Raw genomic sequence first — 24,263 nt, 5'->3', positions numbered from 1 at the left:
ACAATATGGAGGATATAAAAAATCAGTTCTATCATCTTCTGAACACAGATCTCACCAAGATACAGATAAATATTGCTTGGTGACTTCAACGCTAGAATGGGAAATGACAACCGGCTGTGGGAAAATGTCATTGGAAATTTTCTCAGAATTTCATGTGTAAAAGTATGGGTTGTTTTATTCGCAACGTAACAGTCATGAACACCACTGGCAGCCACCATGGTAACCACGCTGCTTCCCTTCACCCCCAATGCGTGCTTGAAACTCTACCTTCAACATCCGTGTCTTTATCATATATCCCTAGCTATGGCAGTCGATTGTACAGTCCCTCTGTGTAATGCCACTGATTCTCGGAAAATAGCTTCCACAAAAACATTTCTCTAATCTGCAGAATGACATTAAAACATTAGGCCAACTCTCGGTCAACCATAATGCACCGTACTTCCGAGCCCCAGCTGTGCAAGAAATGTCATTTGAATTGGAATAGCAAGGATGCAACCCTTAGAATTTTTAGAAAGGCCATGGTTACTCAGTGACAGAGTTATAATGCATCTACTGTACCTGACGCTTAGTTTTATACACAACAGGAATATTTTCATCATGAATCCTTGACTGTAGACATGTGGAACAGATACAGCTGGCAAATTTTCAATGAACTCTCATCAATAATATGATGCCAATTTTAAGTTAATGGTTATTAAACATGCAGAAATGAAAAATATTGTGCAGCCACAAGGTAATATGGCATAACTAAAGCCAATGTTCAGTGTTAGCATGAGGGCGAAGATAACTTAAAAAATCCACACTGTAAAAAAATGCATCAGTGGCCTGCAGCAAGGATGCTTTACAGAAATTGAAGATTAAATTGTGAGGCACGTGCGCAAAAAAATGCAAAGGTGGAATGGTCATACCACGGCACATAAAAATAGTTGACCTTCAACGTCCACCTCTATATTAGCTCTATACTAGCTTCTGAAACCGGCCGAAGCCAGCAAGCGAGTTGTGCATCTAGCGGCAGCCGGTTGTACCTGACATTTCGTACAAGTAACAGTTTTATAGACAACAGGAATTCTTTCATGATGGATTGTCGTATTGCAGAGACACGTGGAACAAGTACTGCTGGCAAATTTTCAACTGGTTATCTTCGTATTCGGAGAAATACGATATCTATACACTGCTTCCACAAGCAAAAATAAAGAATAACTGTGCAGCCACAAGAAAATACGGCAGAACAAAAGCCAATGTTCGACACTACCATGAAGACAAAGGAAGTTTAAAAATGCCTACTGTACAAGAAAGGCATTCAATGGCCTGGAACAAGGACGCTTTAAAGAAGTCGAACAAGAAATTGTGAAGTATGTGCGCGAAAAACACAAGGACAGAATGGCCATAACACGAGATGCGATACGAATGTGGGCTCGCGAAGAGGAAGTCCCTGAACTTTCAAAGGCAGTAACAGATACCTCTAATGTAAATGATTAGGGAAGTAGGTAGGATTTGCATGATAATTGTGCGTGTTCATTTCATTTCTCAAATTAAATTTCAAATTTTTTATAAATAAAATGATTTCACAAAGCACATTTTAAGCTCGATTTAATTTTGAAGGGAAAAGTGGGGGTTGTCTTGGATTCAGATAAATACAATATCTATACACTGCTTCCACTGCTCCCTAAAATTTATATGGCTCTCAATTATGTTTGCCATCATGCTATCCTTGGCTGATTTTTTTGCTGAATTCTATTTCCTAGTGAGCCCCTTCAATCCCTCCTTATTCCTGCAACCATTCCTAACTCACTTTCTAATCTGCACTTCCTTCTTGATCTCTTTACTTCCCTGTTATAATATAATGGGTCCTTATTATTCCTTATCACTTTTAAAGTTACATATCTGATTTCACTCCTTAAAAATTGCTTTAAACCCACCCCATAGGCTGTTTATGTTTTTATTTATTATTTTCCATTGAACATAACTGATTTTTTAAAATTTCCCCATTCTCCTCTAATCAACCATATGGTATTGCCTAATAGTACTACTTTTAAAACATTCATATCTAACACATTTATTTTTAACTCTGACAAAGACAGCTTCATGATCACACCATTTATCACTTCAGTTTCCCTATAGAGCTCATATGGTTTTATCAGCACCATGTCTACAATACTTTTCCCTCTAGTTGGTTCCATCGCTTTCTGATTCATCTGTCCTTCCCATAATAACTTATTCACCATTTGTTGGCAATGCTTTCTGACGTTCGCAATTCTCTTCCCAGTTTAACATTTGGTAGGTTCAGATCACCTGCTACAATACTGTTCCTTTCTGTGTCGATCCCCACATAGCTGATTATCTTATCAAATAATTCTGCATCAGCTTCAGCACTAGCCTTGCCAGGTCTATACACCCGAGGAACATCAAGTTACCTATTGTCTTCACAGATGAATCTTACACCTAGAATTTCATATTCCTCATCCTTAACTTTTCCGTAACTTACAAATCCTTCTTTAACCAGTATAAATACAACCCCTCCTATCATTCCTAACCTGTCTCTACAATAAACATTCTAGTTCCGTGAGAAAATTTCTGCATCCATAATACCACTTTTCAGCCATGATTCAATTCCCATTACAATATCTGGTAAATATATGTCTTATCAAATTACTTAATTCTATTCCTTTCCTTACAATACAGTAAAACCTTGTTAATTTGAAGTCATTGGGACATAAAAATCGGACTTCGCATTACGTGATTTCGAATTAATCGCCAACATGTATTACGGAAATGCCAACCCGTGCGGCGTCACAATATATTCTAAGACCCGTTATTGCATGCGATTAATCTTGATTCACAGTTTAAAGCTTTCAAATGCCATAGAAAAAACTATTTCCAAAATGTATCCAACAAGGTACATTTACAGTATTCAAATAATGCACTTGGATAACTCACCAGCAAACATAACCTCACGCATGAAATTAAAAGAAAGAAATATGATTCAAAGACGAGAGGCTCCCCTGTGCAAGTACTTTATTCATTGGATTACTGTACTGAATGAATTTTAGATACCTTATGCTTGCATGGAATGTACCTGATGCCCTTAAAACATCACGGGATCTATTAATACAGTACGGTACAGTGACAATACTTCTACGATTTCCCGCCATGACACTACAATCAAACAAACAATCAATCAATCAATCAATCAATCAATCAATCAATCAATCAATCAATCAATCAATCAATCAATCAATCAATCAATCACTACTGATCTGCATTTAGGGTAATTGCCCAGGTGGCAGATTCCCTATCTGTTGTTTTCCTAGCCTTTTCTTAAATGATCGCAAAGAAATTGGAAAATTATTGAACATTTCCCTTGGCAAGTTATTCCAATCCCTAACTCTCCTTCCTATAAACGAATATTTGCCCCAATTTGTCCTCTTGAATTCCAACTTTATCTTCATATTGTGATCTTTCCTACTTTTAACGATACCACTCAAACTTATTTGTCTACTGATGTCCTCCCACGCCATCTCTCCTCTGACATCTCGGAACATACAATTTAATCAAGCAGCTTGTCTCCTTTCTCCCAAATCTTCCCAGCCCAAACTTTGCAACATTTTTGTAACACTACTCTTTTGTCGGAAATCACCCAGACCCATCAGAAGACCCATTAATGCATGCAATCATCGTGATTCTCAGTTTAAACTTTTCAAATGCCATGGAAAACACTATTTCAGAAATTTATCCAACAAGGTGCATTTACATTATTCAAATAATGCTCTTGTATAAAACAATGTCAAACATAACCTCACGCAACGAAAGGAAGAAAAACACATTTCAAAGATGCGGAAATGTTATGCTGGCTTCCCTGTGCGAATGCTTTATCTTTTGGATTACTGTACTGTCTGCAGTTTTAGATGCCTCGTTCTGGCATGGAAAGCGCCCGACGCACTTAAAACATCATGGCTTTTCGAACTTTCCTATGACAGGGGAAGGAAGTCTCTCGCTTCCGAGTGCAGTGTGCACTGCATAACAACACAGTACATTTCCCGGCTGGCAATTCTCTCCTTTAAAACCATAAGTCCGTTTGGCCTCAGCATTTAAAAAATAAAACAAACAAACAATGCAGTTTCATCGGCACAGACAATATTGTTTGGTACGTACGAATTGATTATAGCCTATAAACCACGCTTTTTTGCCAACTGTCAGAATCGCCAGTGTTCGCAGACTCTACCTCTCCGCGCACTGCCTGCTACGTGATATTGTGGTGTCCTAAAAACGCCCAATACAAAATAATTACGATTTCGCTCAAACATAGCAGATATGAAGCACACAGTACACACGCTGAAGTAGGTGAAAATGTGCAAAGTGGCCCCTTCACGTTCCGGAAGACGCGTTCTTTCATGATGCGGAGAAATGTTGAATTTAAATTACTCTGTAAAATACTTTTTTTTTTCAAAATGTAAAGGCAGTTTCGAATTAAAAGTCTGAATTTCAGTAACAGGATCGACATTGTTCTTCGAATTACTAATTATCCGTATTTCGAATTAAATGATTTAAATAACATGCAAAACTGAACCTCATGTTTCCGGAAATGAGAACTGCTTCAAATTAGTCGAGATTTTGAATTAACCGATTTTGAATTCTTGAGGTTCTACTGTACTTCTACAGTTTAACACCAACAATTTTATGTAATCCTTACTTGACATCATGCTTCCTGTACTGTTACCACTGCCCCTGGGTCTAACCTGTTTTCCTGTAACTCTTCTAAACAAACCCCCTAAATTATGTGTACCACTGCACTTCAAGTGAATGCCATCTGAGCGCAGATCCCTATCTGCTACCCACCCATTAGGATCTACAAATCGCACTCCCAATTTCCCACTATCCCATTCCATAGTCTCACGTTTTCCCTAATCAACCTCCATTCCGTCTCCCTCCTACACAGTATCCTATTGATAACAATCTCTGCTTCCTTAAACTTCTTCTGTGTTGCCGTTCTCTGCGAAACGCAAAGAATTGCACCAAATTTTCTTAACACGGCATAAGCCATGAAGCCTATATTATGTTTATAAGTAAAGGCCATGAAAGCATCAATGGTAACATGTTGTGATTAATTCAATTACAAATTGGTAGTAAATACTCCTCTATGACTTTCAACTCCATAAATGAAAATATGCCTGAAATGAGCTCCAGAATACATGTAGAAATCAATAACTACTACCTAGAAATCCAAAACAATATTACCTGGTAGTGTTCAGTCCATTGGTGACTGATGCCGAATCGCAGGCTTCCCGAGGAAGAACACTAAACCAGTTGCGTTCACCAACAGTGCCTCCTGCTGTCGCGCCCAGCAGGAAACTGCCATTTAGGTCCTTGCCATTACTGAACATACTACTAGAATTTAGACTGTACAGTTGGTTTAGAGCATTGAATTTGTCACCATTTGGTATGATGACAGGTCCTGCCTCACTAGCTGCCCCTGCCTTTTCCATACACTCACCCAAGCGCTCGAACTGGATGGGCCTTAATAGTTTCTCCATGTCCTCCATAGCCAAAGGCTTCTCCTCCTTCAGCGCATTTAGTTCAGACACAAACAAATCGCTCTTAAGCTCCATCTTGATGGCACTTAAGTCACTAGCAACTTCTCTCTCCTCCTTTTTCACTTCATTGATTACAGGAGCTGCCAATAGTTCATTTAACCGAGAGCAACTCTTTGTGTCTTCCACAGTAGTTCTTTCCTCTGCATCACATTTCACTTTCACAACCTGATTTGATTCACTCACCTCCACATTATTTTCCACCTTGACACACTTTACCCCTTCCTCTGAACTGTTTTTAGTAGTCACTTCCTCACCTACTTCTTGCTTGACTGTCTCATTTGCCCCATTAACGTCCTTACCTAACCTTTCATTCTCTTCTTCCCTTGCAAGACGTGCTTTGCGGTGTTCATTTTCTAGTTTTGGCTCAGCTGACTCCATGGCCTCAACAAATATGCCTCCAGCACAAGGAAGAGACCAGTAGCGACGCCAGAAGCGATCTTGACCAAAGCATGTGGCTCGTAATTGCTGGGCTGAAGTACTCAATGCCTGGAGAGACTGCTCACTCTGTCGGGTCAGCTTCTCAATCTTGCGTGTCAATTCTTCTGCAGACATATCCTTATCCTCATCCTGCAAAGGCAACATCACATTAAAATGACAAAAAAAGAATTATGCAACACTATACAGAGTATAGAAGTAGGTGCAACTAAAATCAATATGCTGCACTGAGTGAGCAATGCGTTTAACTCAATAGAACAATTAAAACCGAAAGAATGTTTTACACACAATTATTATTATCACTCAAGAACTTTCTTCAGTCCTGTTAGCAATTATTATGAATGTATTAGATATTAAGACTATCTTCTCTTTTTTGAAGAAAATTAGATTTTAATTACAACTGGACCCCAGATTTTTATGTACAATCAAATAGTAAATACGCATGTGGTTACGGATATAAAATTATTGGACCCTCATGAATGTAAAAAAAAATGCACCATATCATGGAAACACAAATGAACAAAGATCAAGTAAACTATCTGTTTTGTTGGACATGTTAATTGTGTCTATTACAGCACATGGGCCTGGGGTTGACTCAGCCTACACCAAAAATGAGTAATAGGTTAATTCATGGAGACAAAGGCGCTGGGCATAGATGAAATGTTCTTGCATGAAGCTCGTATGTCTGTCAGTGAAGAAAGTATTATACCATGGGAAAGCCCTTTCCATATTTTATGTCAAGGGAGCAAGTGTAAAACACCACAATAATACTTCTTCTTCTTCTGTGAATTAATCTTCTATTTCAGTTTCTTCACCAGATTGCTGATTGACAGGATTTTCATTAAATACCAGACTAAGCCAATCAATTTTAGCAATAACCATGAGTTTCTGAAAGAAGCTGCCTAACTGAGGTAGCAGAGCATGCTTGGTTCACCTGGAAGGATGTGGGTTCAATTCTCTGTAGAGACTTAAAGATATGAAAGAAAATTAGATTTCCACTTCTGGAGCAGCACATGGCCCTAGGGTTCACTCAGCCTACACCAAAAATGGGTAACAGGTTAATTTCTGGTGGCAAAGGCAGCCAGGCATAGATATAACCATTGTATTTCACTTAGTGCTGAGGTTATGGATAGAGGAAGCCTTTACCTTCCACTCCTCCTGTATGGAGATGGTTTTGCTTTCATGAGTTTCTGAGACAAGAGATCTTAAATATAATTAATCAGAGGCGAGTACTGTTAATTATTTTGCACCTCCAACTGTGTTATCATTTGTGGTGGTTTGTAGAAGTAGTTATGGATATAATTTATCTTTATCACCAGACAACCCGATCAACGATCTCATCGTATTTTAAGAAAACACACTCAAACGGCCACCACTATTCACAGAGATTCCATCCACCCCCAATCTCACAAAAAGGCAACATACTAGGTTAATAGAGCTCTCACTATCCCCTTGTCTAAAAAAAAAAAAATCCTTGTGATGATTTTTTTTTTTTTTTTTTTTTTGCTAGTTGCTGTACGTCGCACCGACACAGATAGGTCTTATGGCGACGATGGGACAGGGAAGGGCTAGGAGTGGGAAAGAAGTGGCCGTGGCCTTAATTAAGGTATGTTGTTGTTTGAGTCATCAGTCCATAGACTGATTTGATGCAGCTATCCATGCCACCCTATCCTGTGCTAACCTTTTCATTTCTACGTAACTATTGCATCCTACGTCTGCTCTAATCTGCTTGTCATATTCATACCTTGGCCTACCCCTACCGTTCTTACCCCCTACACTTCCTTCAAAAACCAACTGAACAAGTCCTGGGTGTCTTAAGATGTGTCCTATCATTCTAACTCTTCTTCTCGTCAAATTTAGCCAAATAGATCTCCTCTCACCAATTCGATTCAGTATCTCTTCATTCGTGATTCGATCTATCCATCTCACCTTCAGCATTCTTCTGTAACACCACATTTCAAAAGCTTCTATTCTCTTTCTTTCTGAGCCAGTTATTGTCCATGTTTCACTTCCATACAATGCCACGCTCCACACGAACGTCTTCAAAAACATCTTTCTAATTTCGATATCAATGTTTGAAGTGAGCAAATTTCTTTTCTTAAGAAAGCTCTTCCTTGCTTGTGCTAGTCTGCATTTTATGTCCTCCTTACTTCTGCCATCGTTAGTTATTTTACTACCCAAGTAACAATATTCATCTACTTCCTTTAAGACTTCATTTCCTAATCTAATATTTCCCGCATCACCTGCCTTCGTTCGACTGCACTCCATTACTTTTGTTTTGGACTTATTTATTTTCATCTTGTACTCCTTACCCAAGACTTCATCCATACCATTCAGCAACTTGTCGAGATCTTCTGCAGTCTCAGATAAAATAACAATATCATCGGCAAATCTCAAGGTTTTGATTTCTTCTCCTTGGACTGTGATTCCTTTTCCAAATTTCTCTTTGATTTCCCTTACTGCCTGTTCTATGTAAACATTGAAAAGGAGAGGGGACAAACTGCAGCCTTGCCTCACTCCTTTCTGGATTGCTGCTTCTTTTTCAAAGCCCTCGATTCTTATCACTGCAGACTGATTTTTATACAGATTGTAGATAATTCTTTGTTCTCGGTATCTGATCCCCATCATCTTCAGAATCATAAATAGCTTGGTCCAATCAACATTATCGAATGCCTTTTCTAGATCTACGAATGCCATGTACGTGGGCTTGTCCTTCTTGATTCGATCCTCTAAGATAAGACGTAAAGTCAGGATTGCTTCACGTGTTCCTACATTTCTTCTGAAGCCAAATTGATCTTCTTCCAACTCAGCTTCAACTTGTTTTTCCATTCTTCTGTAAATAATACGTGTTAAAATTTTGCAGGCATGAGATACTAAACTAATGGTGCGGTAGTTTTCACACCTGTCAGCACCAGCTTTCTTGGGAATAGGTATAGCATTTGCCTGGTGTGAAATGGGAAACCACGGAAAACCATTTTCAGGGCTGCCGACAGTGGGGTTCGAACCTACTATCTCCCGAATACTGGATACTGGCCGCACTTAAGCGACTGCAGCTATCGAGCTCGGTATGTGATGAATTAAACATCATACAATAAAGAGTTAAATTTAATGGGTACAGTCGTCAATTCATCAATAAAATAATAAATACAACCAAAAGATGCCAGCTTTCCACCTGAGCCAGTGAAACAATACACAATAAAACTTACTCCTCATTTACATTCAATAATTCAAATATACATCAAATTACCAACGTTTAAAAAAACTATAACCAACGACTAGCCTTTAAAACTAATAACAATAACTTTTCCATTTTTTACAATATATGCACCATCAATCAAAATGACAAATTTTCTCAGTCAGGTGTCTATAAATTACAATGCCAAAACTGCAAAATTTCTTATGTAGGTCAAACAGGCTGTAGTTTTCTAATAAGGTACATGGAGCATGTTAATGCTGTTTAGTACAATTGGTTTTCTGCAATAGCACAACATATATCAGAATCTAAGGATAGCTTAACATCTATTAACCAAGATTTAAGCATTATAAAAATTGAGAAGAAAGGTCCAATGCTCAACCTCTTGGAAAACATTTACATTCATATTGATCATTACTTTAAGCCTAATTTCAATATTAACAAGATTAATGAGAAATCCAATATTCTTTTTGATAAAATCATTCCTATTTACAAGAGGAAAAAAAAAAGGAATACATCAAACCCTTCAACTTACTCAACTTACATACCCTCACCCATCTAACCCGTACCTCCTGACTCACTCCTTCCCCACTCCACTCCATTTAAAACCATGCCACTGCTCTCTTTGAATGATCAGTTTTAGTGTTGGTCTTTGCATGTTCACACACTAGCATAGAAGCACCAGGGGTGAGTCTCATACAATCATATACTTTTTTGTTGTTTCCATTCTAATTTTCCCAATTCTCTCAAACTTTCACTTTTCTTTTTCCAGACATTCGCTCTATACAGAATTAACGGATCACTTCACCTTGATCAGAAGGCCACCTACTCATTATTCAGATTGTGAATGTCCTCTTTGAACATCACAGTAAATTGCTAGTAGTATGTCTTAGTAAACATAATTTGTGGATCAACATATCCACCACTTATATGTCAAACACCTAATATCAACAATAATGTAAGACTTATAAACATATCAAAAGACATTGTAATATCTACATAATACTGGAAGAAGCTTATAATGTGTTATTTTAATTTTCTTTTATACTTGTGATTGTGTTTTCATTTTAATGTACTGTTTTACTTCAAGACTTTATTCCTGACAGGGATAAGTTACCCCATATCACTCCAGATGTACATATATGTAAACAACTACAACTCTACTGCGACTTACATGTGCTCATGCGCGTATTATACAAACAAGACAAAGGCATGCCAATTTCAGTGTATTATTGGTGACTGAATTGCATGTAACATATTTTTTTCCATCTTATGATTAACCCATTAGTGCATAGCGTCCGAAAAATCGGTTTCAAGCCCGCGATACTATCTTGTGCTTCAGAATGGCTGTAGCTAACAAGAACCAAGGAAAAAAAAAATCATTCTTTTCCCTTATCATTCATTGTTGAATCTCACTTATTACTAGCACGGCGGCAAGATAGTACAGAGTTCTGTGCAACAGTCGAGATTTTTGTTTATGAATTAACAAATATTTCCAATAATTGTAAACTTTGGTATGGACCATATTGTTGACACTTCTATGAATCTACCAACACACAAAGATGTCAATTATGTCTTATTATTAACGTGACAGAGGATTGTAAATATAGCTGTCCTGAAAATCGGACACTATGCTCAGGGAATCCTACTGTCTCAGACAACTGTATTCCCTTACAAGTTTGATGGTGAGTGAAATACCGGAAGTTTTGGAGGAAGAACTGACGTTTGGAGAGGAGCAGCGCATCAACCCTCCTGATGATGGGTGTGATACGGTTGATGATTATGACAGATGAGTATGAGGGTAATCTAAATTACCTTGGTAAAAACTTACTTCTGAATAAATATGATGGGCAAATTGCTTCAACAAAATATGAAAAGTGAAAGCTAGGTCCAGTGGTGGGCAAAATGTTACTGAAAGTTTACAGATAGAACTGAAAAACCAGAAAACCGTGCAAGAGGAAGCTGTCATACAAAAATAAAGAGAGTCATACGTAACATTAGGCCAGTACCGGTACCCCTGTTTCCAATATCCCTGACGGAAAATTCAAAAGCATTAGTAGGTCAAATTGTAATACAGAAGAAGCAACCCCGTAGTGGACAAGATCACAATCTACATCTCAATTAGTAACTGACAGTTTTTCTGTCTCCCACTCATCCCCCCCCACCAAAGATGATGCGCAAAATTGTGAAATTCCGCTAGACTTCTTTCTATGCCAGAGGTTATAGGATACCTTTCCACCTTTTCAAGAGTATACAGCAATGTAAAATGAAAGGCTGAAAGAATTTGGTCTTGGAGGAAGTGCAGTCCTACCTCTCATTGATATAGGTGGTACTGAATCAAACAGGGGACATAAAGTATTCTTTGACGGCTACTTTACATTCCTGAAGATAGTAAGGGAATAAGTGCAACAGGGACATTTCAAGAAAATCAGACTGAGAAGTGCCCCCTTCAAAGAAAGGTGGACAGGAAAAAGAAGATGATGATTATACGAGTGCAGGAGTTTGGTGGTGCGTTGCTGCTTCACTGGAATGACAACAGTGTTGTCACTGTGGGTAAGAACTACAAACAGAAGGAGATAAGGGGTGCATCAAAGTGGTCCAGCGTAAAAAATATGCAAAATGTCTGTACCACAATGAAAGCTGTTCAAGTCCTATAGTGGCATTCAAAGAGCAGATCTTCTTGATCAGTTTGGATTTCACCTGCAATGCTTCTATGGATATCATAATCAGTACATACATAACCGTAAATAGAGTTTACCTTATTGTGATAAGTCTTTAGTGTATATGTGTGTATTTATTTATGAACAAACAGGCTTCCAGCCCCAATACATGTTCAAAAAGCGATAAGTCTATTGAAAATAATATTAATAACAATAACAATAACAATAATAATAATAATAATAATAATAATAATAATAATAATAATAATAATAATAATAATAATAATAATAATAATAGTACCGGGTGGTACACCTCCACGCCACTAATTAAAACATTGCGCCAGTTGAAACTCCTCTACTGGAGAAAGCCTGAACTTTAACAACCACATTAATTCTAGGGTTTCCCAGAAGATGTCTTTACCGTAAATTTTGAAGTGTTCTGAACTATGTCGATTTCGATTCGTTTTTGTTTTCTCTGTAGTAAGAAGTGTGAACATTCTCTTCTAGATGGCACTACTTAAGAACTACAATTGTGCACCCTAGTGCGAAGCGAAGGAACTTTTTTTTTTTTTTTTTTGAAGAAATTTTGTAGTCATAAGTTTGTTCTTTGTTAAATTTCTTTCAGTTATTTTTTGGGTTGGCAGTATAACCCTTCTCTTTCCACTTGTTTTGAATTTAGCCAATCCCGAATTTCTCTAATTAATTTTTGACCAATAACGTATGTCTTCTCCGATATGGAGATGTTGCTTTATGCTACCCAATAAAATTGAGGGGGGTGTGGGTTCTCATTCTTGAAAGGTCTCGAATGTTCCACGAGGGTATTTAAACTGCTGATTTTCTGGTCTCCGGGCCACTTCAGTAACATCTATCCGTGTGTGATTATGTAGCAGGGTGCGGGAAGCACCTCTTTCTTCGGGCAGCAGTTCATCCATAAGGTAATGGCCTTTTAATAACTTCTTTTCTTGCTAGCTCAGCAGTTTAACCCTCGGGGCAGGTTCGAAACTTTTATCATTAACTTTCCTTTAAAATGTAAAAGACAATTGATATAAATTCTGTCTCTTTAACTACAAATTGGGATAGAGAGTGCCTAACCCTCTCGAGCTCCCATTCATTTTGTTTTGAGGTGACTACGTTTTCATAACAGTTTCCCTTCTCTTCGTAATGTAATAAAGTTTTTCTATCGTGTCACCTCCGTAGTATGGGATTAGCCCTTGCATATGCGGCCTAGTGCCAAGTAGGTTTTAAAAAGGTGTATTAGGAGTGCAAGTTACGCCTCCACTCATGTTGGTATTTTGGGGCCATGTAATTATCCTGTTTCTTTACTGAATAGGCTTCAGTAGGTTGGGTATTTTTACCCCTGTTCTTGTGTGCCTGGAGGGCAGCTTGAAGGTTGAGTTTGGTGTGGCCTTTGAATAGGCTTGAACTTTGAGAGCGGGTTGTTCTTTCTTAAATTTGGTTTCTGTGTGCCTTGAGCAGGCTTAACTGGGTAACTGGGAGCTAGTGCTCCTTGGCATGGTTGGGGTTTTCTGCCCCTTTGTTGAACTTTGGACATAGGCAAAGTTGGGCTCATTGCTCAAGGATTGCGTGTCTGGGGGCTCGAAGCCCAAATCCATTAATAAATTGCAATTGTACATTCTTAATTTGTTGATATGCTACTGAATACCTGTTATACTTGTTATTTCTTGATCTTGAAAAGAAAATATAACCTTTGTTAAATTTTAAATTAACTTTAATTTCGTAAGTTGAGACCTATTCATCCCAGCACCTCCTTTCACCTCTGCCGGTCCACAAAACATCGTAACAATAATAATAATAATAATAATAATAATAATAATAATAATAATAATAATAATAATAATAATAATAATAATAATAATAATAATAATAATAATAGGCCTAAATAATAACTAAAATAATAACAGTTAGCTGTAGCAATCACCAACTCATGGTTCCAGCAAACTCATCACGTGTCCTTATGCATTCAGCAACTTGCGTCACATTCATTGTTCCCTGACCTACTCCCGATCAATACCAAAACAACGAATGTCAGCAATTACATTCCAACCAGCCATATCACAAACAAAAATTCCCTAACTTTATGAAATCACAAATCATTTACCCAACTCCACCCACTTAACTATGTACTCAACACAATACTCCCCTTCTCATTAATTTTATCATACTATCTCCATCCACTGCATATCATCCGATTATTAAACACACTTCCCATAGACATACATCACTATTCGAAACACATATTCCCTTGTCTCTCTAACTCTCCCTCTTTCATTCTGCTCTCACAGGACTTTTTTACCGCACATAAATACTTGTACAACTCACCCCTGTTTTCCCACTGCTTTATAATCCATCTTAAAATAGACTGCTCGTCTCCTCTTCCCAATAGTTTCCGATGCTCAGCACTCAGTAATCTATCTCTTATCTTACTCGTTTCTACACAGTCACTTAATAAGTGAAAATCGTCATTCACTGCCCTGCAAAGTATACACATTGTCCTGTCCCTCCCTTGTAAACATCCTTTATTCCTATGCAATCCCATAAACCACCACATCATCCCATACCTTTTTGACCTGTCAACGTATCTAATATTTATCCCTGCTACCTCCTCTATTTTAATAAAAACAGTCAGTGAATTTCTCAGTTTACTTTCCCCCAATAATTTCTGCCTATGAATGTCTCTAATCCACCTCACAAGCATCCTCATCCCTCTAACTTCTGTCTTCGTCCAAATCCCCCCCCCCCCCCATAGATGCCCTAATCATATCATCTCCAAATAACCCTTAATTTTTTCTAGCCATCCGCCCTTATACATGCTCTTACGTTGCCTGTAAAACCCTCCCACCTTCCTGTCTTTTTAAAATCATCCAGTATTTAACTATTCTTTTCACACCCTCCGATTCTCCAAATCCTCCCCACACATTAATTCCGCCCCTGCATTTGCTGTGCCCCCCCGGTAGACCCATTACTATCTTACCAAAACTATTAATAATACGTCTTAATTTCCCTCTTTTCTCATCCAACCCCCAAACTTCTGCGCCATACAATACCCTCCCGAAAATCACCGATCTTAACACTAGCCTCAAGGCTTTATAACTAATACCCGGGTATTTAGCTATCAAGTTTCTGACTGAGGCAAGGGCTACTAATCCTCTGTTTTTCACCCTACTAATCTGATCGTTCCAGGTTCCTTTACTGTTAATAATAACTCCTAAATATTCCAACTTCCTTACTTGTTCCAACCTTTCTCCCTGCAGGACCCATTTCCCTTCTATCTTTCTTCCTTTGTTTACCTGGGCTACTAATATTTTAGATTTATTCCCATTAATCCTCAATCCCCATTTCCTTGCAAACAGCGACACTGCATTTAACGCTCTCTGCATCCCTCCTGGAGTTAGAGTCATCAATATCACGTCATCAGCAAATATCAGTCCCGGTACCTCCAGGCCATTAATTACCGGCACGGCCCAATTGCTCGCCCCGTGCCCCTCCAAAATATCGTTAATAAATAAAATAAACAATATTGGCGATAACTTGCACCTTTGCTTTAAACCGACCTTGGACTCTAAGAGTCTACTCAGTCTCTCGTCTCCCAATTTTACACAAAACCTGACAACCTTATATATTCCCTCCACTGCCCCCAACATCTTTTCCGAAACCCTCAGCCTGCCTAATTTCTCTAACAGAGCCTCTCTATTCACCTTATCAAACGCTTTTTCAAAATCTATTGCTGCCACATAAACTGTACTTCTAGCCAGGCTCTTATACTTTTCTAAAACAGTCTTTGCTATCATTATATTATCCACTGTTCTTTTCTTTTTCCTAAATCCCCCTTGGAAATCTGTCAATATTTCATTTTCTTCAGCCCACTCGCTTAACCTGTTCGCCAACACCCCAGTGTATATTTTACTTAAGGAGTCTAACAGAGATATTCCACTATAATTGTTCAAACTGTTCCTACTACCCTTACCCTTATATATTGGACATACAATTCCTATTTGCCATTCCTTCGGGTACTTACCGCCTCCCTCATAGATCTTATTGAATAGTTTAACTATGCCCTCTATCATTGTCTCATTTTTGCTAATTTCTTTCCAAAACTTATTATTTATCCCATTACATCCCCCGGCCGACTTTCCCCTAACTCTGCTTATCACACTCAAGATTTCTTCCCTTGTAATTTCCTTGTCCAGTTCATAAATTGCCACTCTCCTATTCCTCCAAATTACTTCTTCCCCCGTCCCTCTCCATCTTTCTTCCCCTTTATCCCCAAGTAATTCACCAAAGTACCTCACCCATTGAACTTCCTCAATGCTCGTTCTCTCTATATTCCTTCCACCCTTAATTATTCTATTAATCTTTTCCCATACTTTCTCAATGTTGTTAGTCTTACAATCCTTATTTATAGCTTCAATTTGTTCCTCTAACCACGCCTTTCTTACCTCACAAATTTTCTTTTTATACTCCTTCCTCAATTTGCAGAAAATCTCCCTTTCTGCGCTCCCACCTTTCTTTCTGTACTCTCCTAACACACTCAGCACCCTCCTCCGCACTCCTTCACACTCTCTATTAAACCATTCTTCACCCTCTTTCTTATTTCTCTTTCTACATTCTGCCTTCTGCGCCATCATCTTTATTGGATGTAGCAGCAATTCCAAGGCTTTATCAATATTATTCTCCTCTATCGCATCTTCCCACCCATATTTCAGAAGTTGTACTTCCTTTTTTGCTACCCTATTCCAATCCCGTCCCACTTTATCTGACCATTTATACTTATTATATCCACTCCCTTGTTTATCCTTCGTCTCAGCTTCCTTCCTTATACACTTCTCTTCCCCCCTTTTCAACATAACCCACACTGGGAAATGGTGTGATTCAATCCAGTCTCCAATTTCCATTCTTACAATATCCTCCATCACTCCTTCCAAGCTTAAAACCATATCTATCACACTACCTCCCTTCTCAGTAACATGTCAATTTCCCCGTACTGTCACCCTCCATCCATCCATTCAGAATATACAAATTCCCCGCAGCGCACATCTCTAGGAGCTTCTCCCCATAACTGTTTATAATTTTATCCTCACTCCTTCTACTTTTCAGCATACACATTCCATCCTCCCTACTATATATACTGGGCTCTGTTCCCCCATTCTTGCGTTCCAATCTCCGAATAACAACATATCCTCTTCTCTTGCAAATATTCCTCTTATCCTAATAATATCCGCCAATAACTCTTCAAAAAAAAAATACTTATTTGCATATGCTGAACTACTAGGATGGCAATAAACGAACGCTAGATTTATTTTCTTCCTCCTTTCTTCCACCCCTCCCATATTCAATCTCAACCATATAGTTTCTTTCATATCTGTCTCTATATCCTCTACCATTTCAGTAATTTCTTCCCTAATTAATACTATCATCCTTCCTGGTGCGCGTCCCTTATTCCTCTCCTTTCTTCTATATTTATATTTTATCACAAACCCCTTCCATGAGATCTCCCTCCCTGTTTCCAGCCACATCTCCAAGAGTGCCACAACATCGAAACTTCCTATTACTTCCCGAACTTTCTTATTTCCTAATTTGTTCATTAGTCCCTCAATATTCACACATCCTATTTTCCAATATAGTTATAACTTTCCCTCCCTCCCTTCTAAGCCTCCCCCTCTATTCTTGCTCCTTGTAGTTATCGACCTCTCATCCCTTGTCTCCATTCCTCCTTTTTTAACCAACCTATACCGCTCCATGTCCTCCGTATCCTCCATCCCTGTACGTACTTTTCCCCCCGAGGTCTTTTAAACTCCTACTTCTTCCTTTACTCATAATTGCTTTACCTTCCTGTTGATCAGTCTTCTCGTGTCCTTTCTTGCTCACTGAACCACTACACTCTGCTCCCACCATTTCTTGCTGCTCACCCTCACTCACCCCTTCACTATTTTGATCTTCTGTATCCACACTACACTGTCCGTTCTCTTCTGAGATGATCTCCTCTCCTTCCATGTCTCCCCTCTTCTTTGTTACTTCTTTCTTCCTTCCATCTTGCCTTATCTCTCCTCCCTCGGAAATAACGCATTCGTCCATCTCCTTTAGCTTCGTCAGCGAGTGCTCCCTAACCCATCGTCCGTTTGTCACCACCAACCTCTGACCTCTTATTCGTGCCTTTAGCTCCTGATTTCTCGCTCTCCATAGGTGTCTGCTCAAGATCTTCATTTTTCACTTCCTTCCTTTCCCATGTCTCTTTTCACCCCTACTTTCTGTCCCTGTAAATTATTACTGTTACCGAACACAATTTCTGCCATTAGGGTAGAGAAAATTTTTAACCTAATTGGCCTCTGTCCTTTAGTTTTTCCAACTCTCTCTACATCGTCTATGTCTATTTCACTGAAGTTTATATTCATCCTATCCCGTATGACTTCTACCACCTTGGATATCAGGTCCATCTTGCCCTCCCTCTCACCTTCTTCCACACCATATATAAATATGGCTTTCTTCAATCTCTCCTGCCTGTACCCCTCCGCTTCTCTCTTTATCTTCATCACCTCCTCTTCCAGATGTTTCACTTTCCCTCTTAATAACTCGATTTCCTTCTCATTATTGTCCACTCTCCTGCTCGATTCCTCAGTCTTCGTTTCTAGCCATTTCTTCATGTTCCCTAACTCCTTTCTCTGCTCCTCCATCATGTCCTTTATTTCCTGCACCTTATCCCATTGACACTTTTCTTGTATTACCTCACTCACTACCCCCTTGAGTGCAGCCAAGTCCTCCATGCTAAATTTTCTGCTGGTATTTGGGCCTGGGTTTAATTCCACCACTCCAATAACCAGTAGCACCGCTATCACTGTCGCTACCAGCACCGCTTCACTCATTTTTACTCCTTTTCTTAACACCCGTCCATTTTTGGTCTCCTCCTTCTGCTTCGCCTGCCATTTCCCAATCGCGGCCCGGTACTGCTCAATACCGACCATGTTCGCGGCACGCACTGCACCACGCGACCTCGCTCCTCGAGCTAGACTGTGATAAGTCTTTAGTGGAAATTGAAGATCTACTTTACAGTGTAAATTAGATAAGGTAATCCACTCTCTAACACTACCTAAAAGCCAAACGCCATGGCGCAACAGCCCCGAAGGGCCATGGCCTACCAAACGACCACTGCTCTGCCCAAAGGCCTGCAGATTATGAGGTGTCATATGGTCAGCACGACTGATCCTCTCGGCCATTATTCTTGGCTTTCTAGACCGGGGCCGCCATCTCACCGTCAGATAGCTCCTCAATTGTAATCACGTACGCTGAGTGGACCTCGAACCAGCCCTCAGATGCAGATAAATATCCTTGACCTGGCCAGGAATCGAACTCGGGGCCGACGGGTAAGAGGCAGGCACGCTACCCCTACACCGCAGGGCCAGCCCAACACTACCTAGCTTGCAACATTATTGTACAATATAACGCTGAGTAACTAGTGTTGTTGTACTGACCTGAGTTCATAGCGTCCGATATATCGGACGGCCTGTGTACATAAAACTATCACTTGTATGAACTTTCTGATTGTTGGAACGTGTTTCTGTAATATTAAGAATAGAAATGTGTAAATAAATTGAAATAAATCACAACATATTAACTTTATGCGCTAATGGGTTAACGCTGAAGATGACCCAAATAACAGGGTCAAAACTAGTCCTAATGTTTAATAAAGATAATTAGACTTTATTTAAGGAAACGACCTGGGGGAGTCTCTACGAACATCCTGAGACTCTGGCTAGAAACGGGGGTGTGATGCGAATATATGAACTCACCAAGAGAGTTCACTTAACCTCTCACACCTCAATTCTCCAAATCCTACCTATGCGTGGTGCCCCTGTTAAGCTGAGCAACCCAGTGGAAGGTTGGGTTTACAACCCCAGCGGGAAACTGGGTCAGTGAGCCAACAAGAGTGGAGGACAGTGGAAGGCAACGGGAAACCACCACTGTAATTTTCCCAAGAAAACCCCATGGCTTTGCTCAATTCAAAATATTCCGGAGTTTCAAGTTCCCCAGGCGGATCTCTGGGGGGAACTACGTTGAGAGAAGCCTCAAGAAATGTGCGATGCTGCAAGGAACAGTACTGTTTAGGAACTTGGAATGTAAGATCCATGTATCAAGGAAAGCTGGATATAGTCAAATGAGGAATGAAGAGACTGAGCATCGATGTACTGGGAATAAGCGAAGTGAGATGGATAGGTATGGGTGAATTTGCTACAGATGAGTACATGGTCTATTATTCTGGACATGAAAACCGAAGGAAAAATGGAGTTGCCCTCATAGTTAGCAACAGGGTGCGTAACACTATAATTGGGTGCAATTTTAAAACTGATAGAATGATGTCTGTACGTTTTCAAGGCCAACCTTTTAACATCACAGTCATACAAATTTACGCACCAACCACAGAAGCTGAAGAGGAAGATATTGATCAGTTCTATGAAAACTTACGAGAATTGCTACAGCTAACAACAAAGAAGGATGTCGTCTTCATTATTGGCGACTGGAATGCCAGAGTAGGAAATCAAACTGTAGATGGAGTAACGGGAAAATTTGGCCTTGGCACAACAAATGAAGCTGGACAGAGACTCCTAGAATTCTGTCAAGACAACTTACTGGTCATTACCAACACACTGTTTCAACTGCCCAAACGACGCCTATACACCTGGACCTCGCCAGATGGTAAATGTCGGAATCAGATAGACTACATACTCTGTAGTCAGAGGTGGAGGAGCGCTGTACAGTCATCCAAAACAAGGCCTGGGGCTGATTGTGGATCAGATCACGAGCTCTTAATTTCCAAATTCCGGCTCAAATTAAAAAGGATTGACAGAGCCAAACCATCAAGCAGATATGACCTAGATAGCATACCTCTTGAATATACAGTAGAGGTTAGAAACAGATTTAATGGATTAGATTTAACAGATAGAGTTCCAGAAGAGCTATGGTCAGAAGTATGCTGTGTTGTTAAGGAGACAGCAGAAAAGCATATTCCCAAGAAAAAGAAAAAGAAGAAGGCCAAATGGTTACCAGGTGAAGCACTACAAATAGCAGAAGAAAGAAGGAATGCAAAAATCAAAGGGGAAAGATCGAAAATGTCTAAATTAATTGCAGAGTTTCAGAAACTAGCTAGAAGAGATAAGAATGCCTTTTTGAATGAACAATGCAAGGAAGTTGAGGAAAATAACAGACTGGGTAAGACAAGAAATCTTTACATAAGAATTGGAGACATCAGAGGGAAATTCCAGGCAAAGATTGGAATGATAAAAGATAAAAATGGAAAAGATCTTACTGAAGCAGAGGAGATTAAAGAAAGGTGGAGGGAATATGTAGGCAATTTGTATAGGAAAGAGCGGAATACTCCTGATGATCAAGTTACTCTGTTGTCAGAGCCAGAACCAGATATCCCAGAAAGTGAGGTCAAGTGGGCCCTAGAAATTATTGCAAACAATAAGGCAAGTGGTTATGATGGAATCCCAGCAGAACTGTTCAAAATCCTAGGAGAGGATGCTGTGAAAGTGCTACATTCAATATGTCAGCAAATATGGAAAACCCAGCAGTGGCCAAAAGATTGAAAAAACTCAGTGTTCATCCCAATTCCAAAGAAGGGCAGCGCTAAAGAATGTTCAAACTACCGAACAATCGCACTTATATCGCATGCTAGTAAGGTTATGCTCAAGATCCTGCAAAATAGGCTTCGGCAGTATGTAGATCGAGAACTACCTGAAGAACAAGCCGGTTTCCGCAAAGGCAGAGGAACCAGAGATCAAATTGCTAATATTCGCTGGATTATGGAGAAAGCAAGAGAATTCCAGAAAGACCTATACTTATGCTTTATTGACTATGCTCAAGCCTTTGACTGTGTCGACCACAATAAATTGTGGCAAGTACTCAACACTATGGGAGTACCAGATCATCTTATTTGGCTTATGAGAAATCTCTACTCTGATCAGAAAGCTACGGTGAGAACCCTATATGGAACAACTGAATGGATCAAGACTGAGAAAGGTGTACGTCAAGGCTGCATATTGTCACCTTACTTATTCAACTTATATGCAGAGTATGTGATGAGGAATGCCAAATTAGATGAAACAGAAACTGGAGCTAAAATTGGTGGGATACATATAAATAACCTTAGATATGCTGACGACACCACCCTGTTGGCAGAAAGTGAAGAACAACTTAAGTATCTACTAATCAAGGTGAAAGAAGAAAGTGCAAAAGCTGGACTAAGGTTGAATGTCAAGAAAACAAAGATCATGGCAACTAAACCTATCACCCCCTGGCATATAAATGGTGAAACAATGGAGGTTGTTCCTAGTTTCATCTACTTGGGCTCCAAAGTAACTGCTGACGGCGATTGCAGCCATGAAATTAAGAGACGCTTGCTCCTTGGGAGGAAGGCAATGGCCAACCTTGATAACATTTTCAAGAGTAGAGACGTAACTTTAAGAACGAAGATTCGTATGGTCTTTCCAGTAGCAATGTACTGAAGCGAAACCTGGACAGTAAGAAAGGCTGAGCATCGAAGAATAGACGCATTTGAACTATGGTGTTGGAGAAAACTCCTTAGAGTTCCGTGGACTGCGAAGAGGTCTAATAAGTCCATATTACAGGAAATCAACCCAGGCTGTTCACTGGAAGGTCAAATACTCAGACAAAAACTAAAGTACTTCGGTCATATTATGAGAAAACATGATACACTGGAAAAGACCTTACTGCTGGGGAAGACTGATGGTAACAGGAGAAGATTGCGACAACGGATGAGGTGGATTGATGGCATCAAGGAAGCCACTACTCTCAATTTAGAAAGACTTCGGAAAACAGTTCATCACAGGAAGAAATGGCGCACTTTGGTCTATGGGGTCACGGAGAGTCGAAAGCGACTAAACGACTAACAACAACAACTGATATTGAATATGTGGACTTTTTCCCCCCACTCTCTGTTAGTTACTATTATTCTGTTAATCAAGCCATATAACTTAACAATGTAAAAAGGCTACTGTGGAATGGATGAATGACGAATGCCATATCGAATCAATGAAAGAATCACTAGGCGCTACACACTTGGCCTACGATTTCATGTAGCAATAATCAGTTCTGTGCACAACACATTAGCTCCAGATTACACATATAAACCACCACACACACTGTGCATTTTCTCGGAGAGGAATAATCCAGAGTATGATTGACAAAAGAACACTATATAGCGTCTTCCACAGAATGTACACTGGGAATGAACATGTAATAACCTTGTAATATACTTGCATACCTGCAAACTTTTAGAAACCAAAAACAGGAAGACTTTTTTAATTCTTGGATTTCATCACATATATTCCACCACGGTCTAGATGAAAAAAGATCAAGATAAAAGGCATACATATCTACAGTTACAATGCAAACTGACCATTCAATTTAAAATCTTTAACCACCAAAACATAAAAATGGTTTACAAGAAAATGTACCTAATCATTCTCATTTACAACACTTAAGCGAATAATAATATTTTTATGTCACCCCGACACACGCAACAAAATGCATAATACCGTATTTTCCCGTGTAATTAACGCACTTCTTTGACGAAAAATACAGGTGAAAACTTTGGATGCGCAAATTATTCAAGGAATTCAGATATTTACAATTCATTTACATTTAAAAGATACATCAAATATAATATAAACAGAATTGGTTCAACTCGTTTGCGGTTACCATCATTTGGCATAAAATTCCGGCGTGAGATTTTTTCTGAAAATTCAAATAGGGTACATCAGGTAAGTTAGACATGTGGGATTGAAGTACCGACACTGGAAAATATTCTTCCCATTACGAGCTGACAATACGAACTGAAGTGAAATAAACATGAACTAATAAAAGTACAATTCATGTAATGTCATAACAATGACACACCGGCAAAAAAAATTAGAGAAAACGGGCCGTTGACCTTAGATGTTAGGCCCCTTTAAACAACAAGCATCATCATAAAAAAAAATGAAAACTGTCCAACACGAGAAGGGCCGGGCATCGAAGGAAAGACCCTGCTACATTACCCCAAACTATTTGTATCCAATCTTGTACGAGTGACGTGTCCATCCACCCTTCTTCTTGAATACGAATGTTGATCACTCGCGGAAATTTTGCTTTAGGCATTGTTTTTCGATTTAGAACAATGTAAGGTGCAAGCTTTCTGCCATCAGCTGTTACAGCAAGCATTGATGTACCTCGTTGTTCCTTGCTTCCGGTAGCGCGTATGATAACACTGTACATTCCTTTCTTATCAATTGTTCAACTTTGTGGCATATGGAAACTGATTGGTGCCTGACTTGCGGTTCCTATAAGGGAGATCAAATATTCCTTCACTTT

General features: G+C 39.3%; 1 protein-coding gene and 1 pseudogene across 11 annotated transcripts in view; one reads left to right on the top strand and one right to left on the bottom strand.

Moving 5' to 3' along the window:
* Positions 1-24,263, bottom strand: part of tou (toutatis) — a 1,002,029-nt gene that overhangs the window by 126,499 nt on the left and 851,267 nt on the right. For all 11 annotated transcript variants that reach the window (XM_067147191.2, XM_067147194.2, XM_067147190.2 and 8 more), the window contains one exon: positions 5,236-6,158. In XM_067147191.2, coding sequence (XP_067003292.2) covers positions 5,236-6,158 — 923 coding nt within the window. The remainder of the gene's footprint in view (positions 1-5,235; positions 6,159-24,263) is intronic.
* LOC136874228 (craniofacial development protein 2-like) lies at positions 19,877-20,719 on the top strand (annotated as a pseudogene).

Source organism: Anabrus simplex, chromosome 5 (genome assembly GCF_040414725.1).
Source record: "Anabrus simplex isolate iqAnaSimp1 chromosome 5, ASM4041472v1, whole genome shotgun sequence".
Classification (NCBI taxonomy): Eukaryota; Metazoa; Arthropoda; class Insecta; order Orthoptera; family Tettigoniidae; genus Anabrus; species Anabrus simplex.
This window is presented reverse-complemented; position numbering and strand designations above follow the sequence as displayed.